The 16303-nt window shown below is 36.4% G+C and overlaps 1 protein-coding gene across 1 annotated transcript in view; it reads left to right on the top strand.

Moving 5' to 3' along the window:
• Positions 1 to 16303, top strand: part of SRFBP1 (serum response factor binding protein 1) — a 68979-nt gene that overhangs the window by 7881 nt on the left and 44795 nt on the right. The window contains exons 2-3 of the mRNA XM_032095281.1: positions 14695 to 14783; positions 15746 to 15818. Coding sequence (XP_031951172.1) covers positions 14695 to 14783; positions 15746 to 15818 — 162 coding nt within the window. The remainder of the gene's footprint in view (positions 1 to 14694; positions 14784 to 15745; positions 15819 to 16303) is intronic.

The following is a 16303-nucleotide window of genomic DNA, read 5'->3' as shown; positions in this document are numbered from 1 at the left end:
GGTTTATGAGCCTTATTTCATCCAGCACCTATACAGTATGCTGACCAAGCCATTTTCTTGAAGTAGAAGTGTTTACCCTAGACTCCTATCCTAGGTTTTTCAGTTCTCTTTAGTGTCCCAGCATCTAGGCTGTTCCTCAAATGGTGGACACCAGTTCTTGTACTCTTCTGAGCTATCTGCCAGTATGTTTCAGCTGTATCAGAGAGTCTCTGTCTCTTGGTCAACTTAAGCCAGCTTTAGGTTCATCTGTGACCACTTCAAAATTATTCTTAAGGTAGAGTGGCCAGCACTTGGATACTTAGGAAAAAGTATGGGTGTTAGGATGCTCTGTGGTCTAATTGAAGCTGTGAATGACTGTTGGCACTGCCAAGATCTGTGTATCCCTGGCTTGCACATGGTCTTAAATACTTCCTTGAAGCTGGTTCTGCAGTCTCTTAAATGTCACTAAAGTCAGTCTAAAGTCTTCGAAAGGCATATAAACAAGTTATGAGAACTGAGAAAAGATAAATTTCTACACAATTCAAAACTAAATAGCTAATCTTTTCCATCAGTTCATTTCTTAGTATACTGGCAAATCACTACGTTTTTTCTGTATATTACAAGTCTAAGCAAAGTTGGAAAGCAAACACGGCTTTCTTCTTAAACTGTGGAATACTTGGCAGCAGTCATTTTAGCTCTGTGGAAATGCATGTAAAAATTCTTGCATTAGTTGTGTTACTAATAAATAATACTAGGCACAACAGTTTCTTGAAGAAGAAGGAAGTTGTGCTACATAGGGCTTGATTTCTGCTTAAAACAGTTCAAGTGTTAAATTGCTGACATTCTTTTACAGACCATGTAAATGTCCTAAGGAAAAAGTCTTTTGAAAGCTTATGAAATTTCCAAACTTATACTCTGCGAGATAGAATTCTGAGGAATTGTGGCTTTTTTTTTTCCCTCGGAACTCTTCCAGCAGCTGTTTCTAAAGTTTCTAGAGTTGCCACATCATCAGTTTTACTAATATTAGCAGCAAATTCTGATCTGCATGCTCTTCACACAGATTTTGTTTCAGCAGATTACTGAAGCAATTAAGCATGGCTAACAAGGCAGTTTTTTACTTCTGGCAGTATTGTATACAGCCGTTACTGGACTGCTGTACTTGAGGACAGTAATGAAAACTTTTTCTTAGCTCAAGTGGTTTATATAAAGTGTGTGTGGTAGGCCACGTAGGCTAGTAAGATGCTCTCATAAAACAAAAACATCTGTGGTTCCTTGGTGTGGTAGTGTGCAATAATGAAAAAAACATGCAAATGGTCATGGGAAACTTCGTAACTTTTATTTTAAAGGAACTGTGAGGTACTTCCAGTACACGGTGTAGTTTTTTTTTTTTTATCAAATGTAATTTATAGCTATATATGCCTGATTAAAACACAATTTTAAAATGGTTCTGTTACAGTAGATAGGCGTAATTGCAGAGGTGTTTCAGCAGCATTTTATTGCTGGGTGTGGAACTTGCTGCCAAATTAGGAAGGGAGCGGGGCTGAAATAGGTAGAAGGGAAGCGGTGATGTTAGACTTTTTCATAATAGAATTTGGGGGCTTGGGGGAGGGGATGTTCCTAGAAGGAGAATAGTAGTCAATTGTGCATTCATTGCAAATTGCTTATTAGTATGCAGTGATAAAACTGTTTTCAGTTTGTCTTACGCTGTAGAGGTCAGTAGTGAAGAGCAGTAAAGGGAAAAGTCAAGTGGCCAACTGCTAAATTCAGTGACTCTTTTCATTGTCCTTCAAGTCATTTAAAGGAAAGGGATTTTATATTCTTGTACTGATTTTATATGAAAAAAATTACCATTATGTTGTTGCCTTTGCAGAGAAAGGTCACAATGATAGCTGTTTATTCATATGGCATTTAATACCAAATGAAATTGTGTATTGAAAAAGAAGCTGAGGCAGATTGCTCTCTACAGATACCTGAAAGGAGGTTGGAGTGAGGTGGGGATTGGTCTCTTTTCCCAAGTAGCAGGAGAAGAGGAAATGGCATCAAGTTGTGCCAGATTGACTGTTAGGGAAAATTTCTTCACCTAAAGGTTTGTAAAGCATTGCAGCAGGATGCTCAGGTTAGTGGCTCAGTCACCATTCCTGGAAGTATTTAAAGATGTGTAGATGTGGCACTTAGGGACATGGTTTAGTGGTTGGCTTGGCAGTGTTTGATTTACAGTTAGGCTTTATGATATTAAAGGTGTTTTTCAATGTAAATGATTCTGTGAATCCTCTTTGGTGTTTTATGAGGACACATGAGAAAACACTAGGTCTTGTGTAGGTATGTTAATGTAGGAGGAGATGAGTGGATAGAAGGTGTTTGCATGAGAGGCTGGTGAGAACTGTTCTGAATAGCAACTAGTCCAAAGGAATGAATGGGGAATTTCATCCAGAGGCAATTATCACTGAGGAAATGCTGCAAAGATTATGAATAGCACAGAAGAGAGTACCTTACATGTATAAGATAGGAATTCCAGACAATATAAAACAATAAGGCCGTTAAGGTGATTGCTCGTTCGTGGAGGGGAAGGAAGGAGAGAGCTTGTAAGTCTTTAAATATTAGAACAGACATAAATGATGGGTGGGTGATGAGGTGTGTTGAACAAGATGAAACAGGATGAGGAATGAGGAGAGCTCATAAGGATGGGAAAGGGGAAATGAGTTTGGTTAGAAAAACCTAGAGATTGAAGAAGAATGTAGGAAGCTTCGGAAGAAGGAAATCTTCCAACAGAAGCAGCACTTGATTCAATGGTTGGCCAATGAACATACCACTGGGCAGACCGGTAAGCATGAGAGGACTTGTTCCATCACAACAAAGATTTTGCGGGAGCCTTCAAGCATTGCTCCAGGTTTTTAATAAGTCATACTGGGATAGCTGTGTACCAATCTCTTGTAGATTTGGCATCTTGGCAACAGATAGAGGACAACTTGTGTAAAGGTGTTTAAATGAATGGATGGATGTCAGACATCTGGCAGGGATATTTGAAGCTCTTTATTCTTTCTACTTTTCATACTTGTCCCTTTCCCCAGTTTCTATTGATGTCATGAAGAAACTTCTAGGAAGAATACAGATCATTAGATTTTTGGGGTATTTTTAAACACTGACTTCCCCATGTGTTTGTGTTTATGAAAAATTCTCACAATGAAATAGGTTTTTTTTAAACAGATCTGAGGGAATAAGGAACACTAATTGGCATAGCAAGGTAATTCTCCATTCCCATTAGCAAAATTCTTCCCATCCTTCAAAAAATACTCAAAAGTAATTTACATGTTAGAGACACTTTTTTTTTTTCATAAATCTGTAACTACTAACTGAGATAAAGTTCCCACAAAAAATACAAGTCATAGAGGCATAATAGCAGAAAGCACCTTAATAGATGAGCAGTTTTCCTGTTGGAAGTAGTATAGTATTTCAGTTTGTTAGGCCAATAATACTGCAGCATGTTTGAAGCCAATGGACATTCACCTCCCATTCTGGTGATGTTCACAGTCTTTGGCTGAATATTCATCCTGTTTGGAAGTGTAAAACAGAGAGATTATCAGGTTGTATTTCCCGAGGCTATGGCTTTTGCTGGTCACTGGCATACCCTAGGCCTGAGCAGGGGTTGTGTTCATTTGTATTCACTGGATGTGTTTTGATACTTACGTTTCATATGAGTGTCAGGTGTCTGTGCTAGGGGCACCATAAAACACATGAAAAGTTAGACTTGATAGTCTATTACTAAAAGAAGTCTCATGCTTCTTCAAAGAAATTTGGATCTGGTAGCATTTTTTTAATAAGGAGACAAATCTTTTTTTTAAGAAGAGAGGCAATAGTACCAAATACTTTGAAAGTCATAAACCACGAACAGCTTTTTTGTTCTTTCCCTATTTTCTTGTTCTCTTTTCTTTTTTTAACAAAGGATTTTTTTTCCTTTAAAAATGTGGATACTAAATTCTTATTATTTGTTTCTCGGCAGCTTTTTTTCCAGGCACAAGAAAAAAGTGCTTATGATATTTTTGATTTTTGATTTTTTTTTTTTCCTCCTGGAACTCCACACACTAATTTTTATTTAATCAATGTTTTGGACTTAACATCATTCCCTGCTTTTCTTACTATGGTGTGTCATTCCATGACATACCACTCTACTTACTTCCTGTGTGATGGTTTTCGTTACAATCTTGTGATGCTACGTGTATAGATGATTTCTTTGTCTTTCTGAACTTTATACATGTCATATCAGAACATAAGAACTCTTGGAAATTACAGATTAGAGAGGAGAAACTTCTACTCTTATTTTAAAATATACTTGCTCGACAGAAATTCCTTAGGGTTGTGAGGAGAGTGTAATAGAGAGAGCTGCTTATCCTTCCGAAATATATCAATACTGGTGATACATACTTATATCATGAAAATTAGCTGTAACTGTTGGAAGATCCACTTGATGTGTGGTTTGCTTCTATCCAGAACACTGACTTCTGCTTTAGCAGCAGAAGTTGATAGCTGTTCTTTTGTTAATGGTTGAGCATTCCCCTTTTTTGGTGGGAGTTTTCACATACCTAAGGAGCCTTCCAGTCTTTCTCCAGTACTTAGGCCTCTCCTTACTTGTGTTGACAAACTTTGCAGAGGAGGAGTTTGAAAAAAAAACCAGTTTAAATTTTAAAACAAAAACTTTATTTTTCTGATCATAGTGAGATCGGTTACTTTTATGATGCAGGCATTCTGTATATTTATGGTCAATATAAAAATTGTGGTATTTGGCTACTTTTTTTGTCTTTCAGATTTATGGAGGAATGGAAAATGATTTAGTAGGTATTTCTCCAACTTCATCACTCCTTTGCTGATGCTGCTTTGTTTCATTTAATGAACTTGAAACCATTTTTCCATAATGATTCCTTTATGCTTGCATAATAATAATAATTATTTTTTATGTATTAACATATTATATTTATATATTACAATTATGCTTGCATAACAATATATAGTGACACTGAAATGTAAGTTTTGAAATGGGTGAGTCTTACTACAAAACAAGTGTTTATATTGAATGACATAATAATAGTAATAAAAAATTCCTGGTAAAATTAAGATAGAAATATTTGTCAAATATAGTGATGCTGTAACATTGCACAGGCTTCCCATTCTTCCCCGGCCTCTTGGTGTGTGAGACTAGTATAAGCTGAGGGCAATTGAAGTAACTATAAAAGTATCTTTTTTGCATGAAGTGTCTTGCACAGAAGCAGCTCTCTGTCTTCTATCCCATTCAGCAAGTTGTCAGTGTTCTAATTTCTCCTGACGTTTCAATCACCAGATTAAATCATCAGTACAAAGAATGTGGTAAAAATAAAATGTATATGTAAGTTGAGAACCAGTGATGCCTGGCATGTTACAGCTTTCGGTACAGTATTCCATAAAGCTTCATATGGATATCCTCAGTTATTCCTCTGTCTCTTTTTAATTTTTTAGTGTGTTATCCTTATGGTTACTCTGTTTGAGTGTTCTCAGTAACTGTAGTTATGGCTTATGTTTCCTGTCCGTTTGGACAATCAGGGGATGGTGTTCTGTGTCTGGTTCAGAGCCAGATGTGCTGGTGAATGAGTATGTATGCACTGTTCTCAGCCAAAATGGGAAAGACTTGAATTCTGCTTGTGTATTTCTTCCATGTGGATGTTAGTTCATAGCTCGTACTTGGCTACCAGTTTTCACAAAACACGTGGGAGCTCTGGCCTGTGATGATTGGTCAACCTTGATTTTGGTTTAAGAAGTCCAAAAGTTACCAGAGAGGGATACTGACAGACAGTGTGCTTACAAACCTGATTTTCTCAGAAACCAGGCTAACAAATATAATTTCGGAATACACAGTTTCGATGCTGCACTCTTTCAGAATAGCTGAGAAAAGTTGTAACATACTAGCACTGAAGACTTGAGGGTTTCTGTGGTGACTTAGGAAGCCAGTACTACCATTTATATTAGCATCTCTTAATTCCAAGCCAAAGCAATGACACCACCAAAACACACCTCCAAAGTAATACTTGAATCACTGTGGTTGAATTTCTGTATTTGTAACGGTGAAAGGTTCTTACCCAATTTTGACACTATTTTCTTTTCATGATGGCAGTTCAACCCTGCATGTTTGGATCATGTTTGTGACCTATATAATTATCGTCAAAATTACACAGATTGTTTGTGAGTCAGTGTAGTCAAGTTGTGGCGTCGTGCTTCGGATTATGCAAGTAATGTAGAGATTCGTAGTGTTGCCTTGTGAGCAGTGCTCTTTTCCACCTGCTTTTAAAAGGTTCACCATTTGAAGAGGGGAAAAAGCCCTCAGCACTCTTATTACCTATAGACGTGTGTTCACCCTCGTAATTCATACGTGACTACTGTAGCTTCTGCTGCTACTGTCTTTCTTTAAAGTCAAAGCTTAAGGAAGCGTGAAATTCACGTGTGACTTCTAACTAGATCTCTGGTCTAATTAAGAAGTCCTAGGCATAGAAATCCGTTGATTTGAGCTTAGCTCCATTAAATGTCTTGATCACATCCCGCTTCAACCTTCCATGGAAATATTTTTAGCAGAGTGATAACTGCGGGTTATCAAACTTGCATTCAGCTGATCAATTAAATAGAGTTAGAAATTACCTTCAGGTAGTCCTCTGTTTTGGAAGACATGTATAATTTTTACTTCCATGTGGTTACATATGCAGTGATTTATCTAATGTAGCATCTTGAGTTTAAAACAGTTATTTCTTATCTGGACGTTTACAACTGTGGTGTATATTTAGGGTTTAGAAATCTGTCTAGCCATCTCATGATCCTGGTTTGGACTTGAATGCTTTCTGAAGTACTACATAGAGTCTGACTCCATCCAGTGAGACGCTGACTTTGAAGCAATAAATCCGTTAAATTTTGGTCTTTGGCAATGAGCAAGTAATTCTAGGCTAGTCTTACTCTTTCCCAACTATCTTAGATATTTGGAATTGCTTTTCAAAACCTTTAGATGAAAATGATCTTTTCTAGCAGTTCTGAGTACTCATTGTGGTTTCTACTTGGAAAAATTATGCTAGAAATGACAACTGTTCTCCATGCAGGAGGAAATACAGTGCTATATTGAATAAAGAAACCCATATTTCAGTGCTTCAGTTGAGAAAGTACAAAGAAAGCAGCATGGGCAGACTGTGGAGGAAGCATTTGACAGTAACTCACAAGGGGTGTGTGCATTACTTTTCCTGTGAGGAAGGTGGAAATTCGCCCAAGTGGGCGGTGTGCTTTTTTTCATTCATCTTTAGCAAACCCCTTGGGAAACCTGACAGGGGGAATACCCAGAGGCCTGAGAAGCTGCAGGTGTTTTGCTTTCTGGATGCTCCAGCTAGTGGTGGCATTTTTGCCTGCTTTGGGCAGCAAGGTCCGGTAGTTCAATCCAGAAGCATGTTTCAAGAATTTTTATACATTCTGTTAGTTGTATTGGGATAGGATTGAGTCCACGTGATTCAGACCTGTTTGCATGTAGCTGAAGATGTCAAAGGCAAGATTAATACCGCACTGGTGTGGCACAAACAGTAACTGAAAAACTGTGTTCCAGCACTTTCTATGCTGGGATTTGATCTTTATATTAAATAAAGAGATAGCTCATTTATTGTAGTCTGATTTGTTGTGGTCCATCCCTCTGTCTGTCTTCTGTGTGTTCTTACTTTGCTCTTTTGTGCTGGAACTAACTAGCATTCATGTGACCATCAGGGAAGACAGTTCAGGAAACTGATCTGGCTGAAAATTCACCTTGTTTTAGGTTTTTTATATATTGTTTTTTGTACTATATATTTGTATAAAACTGTTACAGAACTGAACACTGATACTCCACGTAGGTGTGTTTATGTTGTTTCTGCCTTTGCCACCCTACTTATATATGTTTTTATAGTGCAAATATATGAAGCTGTATTAAGTCTGACTGCCTATTTCCACATCTTTTGACATGTATAAAAAATATACTGTAATACAGGGATTCTTTTTGTAAAAAAAGAAAGGAAAAAAGGAAACTTGGCAATTGCTAACGTTTCCTAAGGATCTAAAAATCATTAGATCTTTCAAGTTGACATTCCAGATAATAGAGAGAAATATTTGTAAAGAAGTTCCAGAAACATTTTTTCACTTAGATTATTCACTCAAAAGATTATGTACTATTGTTAGTTCTGGCTAATATGTGATCCAGCTGCAGGTGTTTTGAATTTTAAAACTCTGTGTTGCCAAATAGCACCAAAAATTAATGTTGAGAATACTCTGTTGCCATGGTAATTTCTTGGTTAGAAGACTGCCGAGTAACTGTAAAGTGAAACCGATGCTTTTGATGTGCCCTAAAATGAGGAAAAGAAAGAAGATCAGTGAGAACTGTAACATCACTTAGTTCCATGTCTTTCTTGTAGGTATTGGAGAGACCTTGAATATTCAACTTAAACACATTTCACTTTCTTTTTATTTTTTGGTTTGGGTTTTTTTCAGCTGGAGTTCTTGCCTTGATACTTGTTGTTGTGTAATTTAAGCAATTTGTAAAAATTTGTAAAAAAGGCCACTGTACAAAACACGAGTGGTTTTGGTGTGTTTTTAGGGACTTCCTCCCTTTCTACTTTAGCAGCACTGTTTAAACTTGAGGGAGTTCAACAGTAAATCTCTTACTGCAGTAAAACCTAAAAGCTGTTGTATACCTACAGGCATATAAAAATTATTTTTCCTTTTGCTTTGAGCCATTTTGATCCAAATAGATCAGGCTCTTACTTCAACCTCCTAGGGTTTTCATGGCATGAGGGAAATCTGTGAGGACTGAAGTATATCCTGTACCTGCAATTTCATTTTTTTCCTGTCATTCATTCACTAGACCCTGGTATATAGTAACTTGTCAATAGCAATATGATTGGCTATATTTAAAATAGATTCTTCCTGGGACAGAACTAAGAGCCTTGGTTCTTGATGTTTTCTCCTTGTTATCCCACTCTCATGTGTGACCATGTCAGGTAAATCCTGCCAGCCTGGAGCATACAAGAAGAAACTGAAATGCTAAAGCCAGCTTGGAACTACCCTCTTTTTTTTTCCAGGCCTCAAGTGATAGAAAAGACATAAGAGACCTTATATTGCACAGTGAATTTGGATGCGTCTAAGTAAAATTACGGAACATTGCTTTAGGAACATCATCTTAAAATTGTAAAAGAAGTATTTTTGCACTTGTGTCTGCAAAGTTGTCTTGTTGAAGACAATTTTCTTACAGGAGAGACTTTGCCATGTTGAGGGAGAGGCTGGAGGCCTCTGTTTAATGGGTGTGTGTTTGTTCAACCTTATGGACATTTCACAATGCTATAAACTCTTACGATTAGGGGTTTTTTTCACTAGATGAGGTTAGATGCAGTGTCCTTCCTTGAAGAGAACAGAATGATTTGTCTTTTCTGGTTGCTTGTACCAGAACTAGGACTAGACTGTGTGCTGGCATAAAGCAGAAGTGGATGAAGAAATTCTGGTCTGTCTAGTGCTGGTTGTTTAAGGATTTAATAATTTAAGTGCATTATTGGGTCAGGACCAAAATATTCAGTACCTCATGGGCTGAAGCCCAAGAAGAACAGTTGTATGTGCTGCAGACGGCTCCGAGGAAAAGGCCATGTCCATCAGTTTATTGGCTTTCATGCATTTTGGATAGCTGGGGCTCACTGAGTAAGTTAACTTTTGTTAACTTTGAGTTAAGAAGATTTTTAGACGTTCTGGGTCCTTCAGGTATTTTCATATACAGTACTAGCTTTTGTACATGGTAATGTGAAAAAACACTTTTCCTTCACAGTTGTTCTAGTATTTCAGTGTTTTTTGAATAAAATACATTCAAACAAGTCATATGCAGAAATGTATTAGTGCTTCTCTTAATCCATTGGATTTTTTTTGAAGAATGGTTTGGTTTCGGTTTTTGGGTTTTTTTGTCAAGTGCAGTTGATACTGTAGTTCAGAGTAGACACGTACCTTTCTTGATACATCTACAAATCTTTAGTCACACTTTCCTTTACTTTTTTCTAATTGGCTGAACATTAGCTTTGTTTGGAGTCATATTGCTTGTACAGATCTCAAAACAAGTTTCAGAAGTGGCCAAGTATAACATTTTATTCTAATGTAATGTTCGTTTGAGAACTTTGCTGCTGTTGTCTTAAAAATGTGAAGGCAAATATGTTTGACTAGTCATGTGAATTTGAATGTATAATTGTACCTACACTGTCATTTTATCCACATTCCTTGGTGTGTTTTTCTTGCCATCCCTAATATGAGGACTGTTTCTTAATGATACAGACTTTCAGAACCTAAACCAGGCTTTTTTGATGTCGTTTTATCTAAAAATGCCTTACATTTCTCTTAAAGAAACTTGAAAAATTTACAACAAGTTTTTTTGGAACTTAGTTATGTGGGAGGCTCTTAAAATAACTTTGTACTCTATTGCACATGTATTTTATCTTGTATTATGTACAATAACCATGTCCCATTAATTTAAAAGGGATAATGTCTGTGATCAGAAGCCCTTTCTAGACAGTCTAACACTAATTTAGGAACTGATTGAGCCCTTCCAAGGCTTTTGTTAGTTGAAATTAATTTCTGACTATGATGAAATACCAGTGGCCAAACGGAACTATTTCATGAAAAAAACCCAAAAAAACGTAGAGAAGACTTAAAGATCAAAGGTTCAGTTAAGTAATCCTGTGTCAGTTTCTTTCTGGGCACGAGAAGGGCTTGGACATGCTGAGGATTGGGAAGGTCTCACTGGACTACCACGCAAAAAGACAAATCCCTGGGAATGGCTATTAACCCTTTGGAGCCAGGTGTAACATGGGAGGCACAGTAGGTGAAGCTATTAGCTTCTCCCTTTCTCAGCTGTGGATTCTGGGTTAAATACAGTTCTTGTGATGTCTTTAAACACACACTTGCTAGAAACCACCCTCTTGGTTTGATATGTACACTCTGGTGGCTTTGTACTGTGTCAGTGTTACCCATCCATTCAAACTGGGGCTGTTTTCATTGCCGGTTGAGTACCGGAAGCGTTGTGCAAAGTATCACTTTAATGTAGGCTGTGCTGAAGCCAGCAATTGCTTTTACAATCTCCCTCAGTAGTGTGCACTCCTTGGAAAAGGTGAATTGCAGGGGAGTTTCTAGTTCTTGCCTGTCTTGTCATCCGCTGATCCCCTGCTGTGCTCTTGGTTTGCCCTTTTTTGAAGGGGCAGCAGCAGCTACCATCTGCCTATGGCTTAAAATGGTTTGCATGCCGCTGGCTGGTACATGTCACACTTTGTGGCAGTGCTTACTGCAGGTGGCAAGCTGTTGGGTTGATGGATGCCTCTCTTCTGTGGAATGCCATTAGTTATAGAAATTCTCTGCATTTCATCTTTGTTTAGCATCAGTAGTAATATAAATACATTATTCTGTGAAGAGGCACAGTGCCGCAGGGATGATTTTTGTTTATAACCATAGCTTTTGAAATACACTTATGTGCATTCATGCTAGTATATGTTACTACCTAGGCTTGTTTTTAAAAGTGAGTTAATTTCTTTTATGATTTCTTTTAGTTTTAATAATTGATATGTAATTTATATCTATTCGTACTTTGGTGTTACCTATTAATAATAATTTGCAAACACAGAGGTTTGGTAGCATTAATGAATAAGAATGGCTTAATTGTCTTGTAAATAGTGTTTCCCAACAAAATAAAGAAGTGTCTTCAACAAAGGAAAGCATCTGTTGTTCTTTGTTCAAAGAAATCCTTGAAGTGGTTATTTCCACATACAATTGCAGACTTCCTTAATTTCCAGGAACCCTAGATCCTATTGATAGAAGAAATTGTTTGGTTTGTGTTTTGCTTGTTTATAATTATTCTTTTGTGCTTACTGTGACTGCTGAGTAGATTAAAAATCCTTATTGCCTTGTCTTAAAGCTTAGTTAAGTCTGATCCTGACTTACACTGCAGCCTTTTAATGTTTCAGTGCAAAGACTTCTCCTTTTCTTACTGTCTTTTCTTAAGGTATTTATAAAAAATAACTTACTATGAATAAATACTTATTATTTTTTGAAAGTCATGACTGTTCTTGGTATGGGTTTTTTGGTTTTGTTTAGTTTTGTTGGGTTTTTTTTACTGATGGCAAAGTTGCCTCTCTCACTTTGTAACACAAGAGACCAGGGGCTACCCTGGTGGTCTAAGCATTGTTTCAGGCACACTGTGAATCTGAAGCTAAACTTTTTTGATTGCTTTCCCAAAGAGCTGACTGCTTTCTTGAGAACGGTATGAGTACTTCCAAGAACACAGTTGATGCATACTGTCCCGTGTGAAAGAAGTGACTGGATTACATAAATGGATATTCCTAGTCTGCCAAAGAGCGAATACCTTCCCTCATTCCTGCTGTCGTGTCTATACAGCCTTCATTGGCTGGCAGCAGAGGAAGCTGGAGTTTGGCTCTTGTAGGCCCTGGAAACATGTTGTGTGTGCATTAATATTTCTAATAAAAAATAAATGACAAAATATTTTTGAGAGAAAGTTAAATATACTTCATGTTTGCATACACAGTAACAAATATGTAAAGTATGAGTTACTTAAACTCCAGTATGTTTCTAGCTTGTGGATGTTTCTAGTGGTTATTAAAAAAAATAGAGAATAAAAAACCCCAAACTCAAAACAACCCCCCCTCCCCAGACTTTCTAAGAAGGCATACCCAGTTTGCATCTGACATTCCAAACTCACTAAATGTACATAGTATCAAAGAGGTATTCAACCAGAAGCTGCATTATTTTTCTTCCTTTTAGAAGATGATGTACTATAGGGACCTATGATAATCTCCTTCAGTGTCTTTTAAAAAAGAAATATCTGCATGCCTTGATGGCAAATGGTAATGTTATGGATTTGTTCCTTAGCGTGGTAAAGACTTGAGCAGTGCTGCTGTATAGCAGAAACTTGGCACTTAAGTGTCTCTTGGTATGTGGTTTCAGCTGTTAACTGAAATAGAAATGATTTTGTAGGTAGACTTGTGTGTAGTTCCTTCTACTAGGGTAACTAAGGTAAGTACTGACCTTTGCTGTAACAATTTTTGGAACATGAGACCACTTTTAGGTTAGTTGTTTCATCCCACAAACCTTCTTTACCTTTTCATTTCTCATGGTGTAAGTGGCTAACGCTGCCCCCCGTACAATTCCCCTCCCTTGATTCTCAGAGGAGTGCTGCTCCCCATGTTCCTTGGCTTCCCTGGCAGAGGTAGGGAGCATGTACGCCTCTCTAGAAATTGTTTTGCTCTGATTCAGCCTTCAGTTAAGCCACTGCTGAATACAGTTCAGGGCTTAACAACTTGATTGAGTCAGTAACCTAAGCTACAAACATAATCATTAGTGCAAAGTATGTGGGTTTTTTGTTTGTTTGTTTGTTTGTTTATTTTTTAGTATCATCTTTATGGTCTCTGCACAGGGTGTATATATACTAGCCAGACTCCCCATGACAGGTGTGAAATACAGCTCTGCAAGCTTTGAAGTTTTTTCTTTTCCTTTTTTTTTTTTTGTTCAGTTTAGGTTTATAGTAGTGATATTCCTGGTGGACTTGACTAGATGGTGCAGTCATCATCAATCTATCATTTTGATGTTCTCTCTGAGAAATTAGAATAGAAATCTGATGTAAAGAACTTTATTGAGAAAGAGGTGCCAACTTAATTTTGAAACTTAATCCCACTGGATCAATTTATGGTAAATTTGGTCTTTGTCAGGAAGACTGAATATTTTTGTTTGTTTTAGTATTTCGTGTTATACTAAGTTAAACTATTAAATATAAAATCTTAATAGACATAGTATGATATATATGAATAAATAAGGAGGAAGTTGAGTTGTAAAAAAAAGGGTCACCACTGACTCCCTGTATCTCTGAAACGTTCATCATTGGCAAGACAGCACCTGGGCATAAGGTTTTTCATTATGGAATTTAGTTGCAAACATTGGGAAGATTTGTTTGTTCATCCTGTCTGTCTAATAATAATGACAATTCTCTTTCTTTGTTACTGGAGTGAGTAGTAAGATCAAAATATCGTTGTCAAATTTTCTTTAAAACCGCCTGCTTTACATTTAGGAATAGAGTACTGGGTAGGATGGCAAATTGAGACAGACTGTAGCAAGTTAGAAATCACTTGGATTTTTGTTTTCAACAAAAATTAATTCAAATACATAAAAGAATTTCATATCTCAAATTCTGTTCCATCATAAATAATGTTTATTTTGAGAGTCTTTCCTTAATACTTCAAAGTGTTTCATAATGAAAATGCTTTTATGTATTATACACCAATTGACTTAATCTACTGCTGGCTGTTTCACTGGGACAAAAATAAGCCAAGTGAAGGCAAAAGGTGAGACTTTTCAAATCTCTAGCTCAGTCTAGCTCTAAGAATAATATTAAAATATGGCTAGTTAGGAATGTCTTGTCTTCTGTTTAGACCTCAGACGCATTTTTAGACTGTTGGTTGTTCTTCCTCTGATGTTTATGGAAGCAGTTTGATTTTAATGGAAATCTGAATTCATTTGAAATGGGATTTGGTTAGCAGGGAAATGCACTCTTTTTTCAAAAATAGTTCTTTGTTGAACTAATTTCTAAAATTTAAGTTAATGTAATGAATGTATTGTATATGGAACGTAATCAAGGAAAACACTTTATAATGTCTTCCATATTTCTCACAGGTTGTGAAGATGAGAAAAGATGTGAAGAAGGCCAGAGTCCTGACTATTCGCAGACTAACCAGACACATCGGGAAATTAAAATTGAAAAAGTCAGTTTTAAATAATAGTGTTCCTGTTTGTGTTTTTATAAATGAGGCAGTATTTTAATTGTTTTCACAAAAACAGAAAAGTGGGTGAAAAATGTACTACATTTAAAACTTAAGGCACTAAAATACCTAAATTCTGTTTGTCTTATTTTTACATCATTTTAGACTAAAAATACTAACTAGAAGGAGTTTCATAAAGCAGAATTGGAATGACTTTTTGTAGTGGGATTTAATGTATTGGAAGGTTATCTGAATCAGCTACAGAACCTTTTACAGCACTTACAGAAGTGTCAGATTTGATTTTTTAGGTTATTCTGTTGTTAAAGTTAAGTTTCACCATGTTTTCTCACTGCAGTTGTCTTCAAGATTGTGTAACAAAAAATACTTTCAGTTTGCATAGATATACAGGTCATACTTGATTTTTCGTCATTACTATTAATGAATTCTTATATAAACAGTTTAAACAATATTTTGTAGATTATACTTTTAAAGATTATTGGTGCAACATAATACCATGTGTCTTATTTGAGACAGTAGGAGATACATCTTTTACTGTGTTCATAGTGTAAATTGAGCATACTCTTCTCTCACAATTTTAGCAAGTTGTACAAAATAAGAAGCAAACCCAATGAACTTCCATACTTAAATATTTCAGATCTTAAAATATAATTGTATTTGAGACACTAGTGTCACCTATTGTTGATATGAATTGTGGTTTACTTTTTTTTAATACAGTAACATTGTTTTTCATGTTGTTCTGCTAAATCCTCAGTGTTTCCTCCACTGTTCAGAACAGCAAAAGCGTTAGGCTATGTTCAGCTCTTTGCTAAAGTGTTCATGTGACAATAAGGGATTGTGTTTATGCTCCATCTCCTGATTTTTTTATTTTGCTATTTAGTATTGCCAGTAAGGAAATAAAGTAACTAAACTGAGATTTTCTTAATAAAGATAGACTTCATTTGCAGGGGTTCAGAAGACTTGAAATTAAAGAACCAAAAACGAGTTGAGAGATTAATAGAAGAAATCCATGCCATGAAGGTAATGCCATGTTTAGATATTTCAATATTAGAGGCAGTTATTTTAGTAACTGAAAGTTTTGTCTGTTCTCTGCTGCTGCCTTACTGAAACTTAAAGTACTTTCAGAGTAAGCTTGAACATTAACGCAACTAGAAAATGATGAATATTTGCGTTTGTCAGGGTGTTAGACAGTTTGAGTCTTAAGCTTTCCAGGCTAAACATGAATTTGCTTAGCAGTGTGTGGTGTTCGAAGTTTTTACTGTAGCATTAAAGCACAGAATTTAAAGTTCTCATGGCGCTCAGGAGTATGGGGAGGCATTTTGTGTGTCTGACAGTATAGTATTGGTGTTGTCTGTTCTCCAAGCTCTAAACATCATGCCATTTGTATTTAGTTCTGTTATAGTTTCAAGTTGTGTCTGCAAGGGAGTGGCAATGCTTGAGTCAAATCTTTTTTTTTATTTTCAGCCTTGCTGTCAATTGATAGTTTTTGTATCTTATATGTTATG

The sequence above is a fragment of the Corvus moneduloides genome, chromosome Z (genome assembly GCF_009650955.1).
Source record: "Corvus moneduloides isolate bCorMon1 chromosome Z, bCorMon1.pri, whole genome shotgun sequence".
Classification (NCBI taxonomy): Eukaryota; Metazoa; Chordata; class Aves; order Passeriformes; family Corvidae; genus Corvus; species Corvus moneduloides.
The sequence above is the reverse complement of the archived record's forward strand: the minus strand, read 5'-3'. Positions and strand labels throughout refer to the sequence as shown.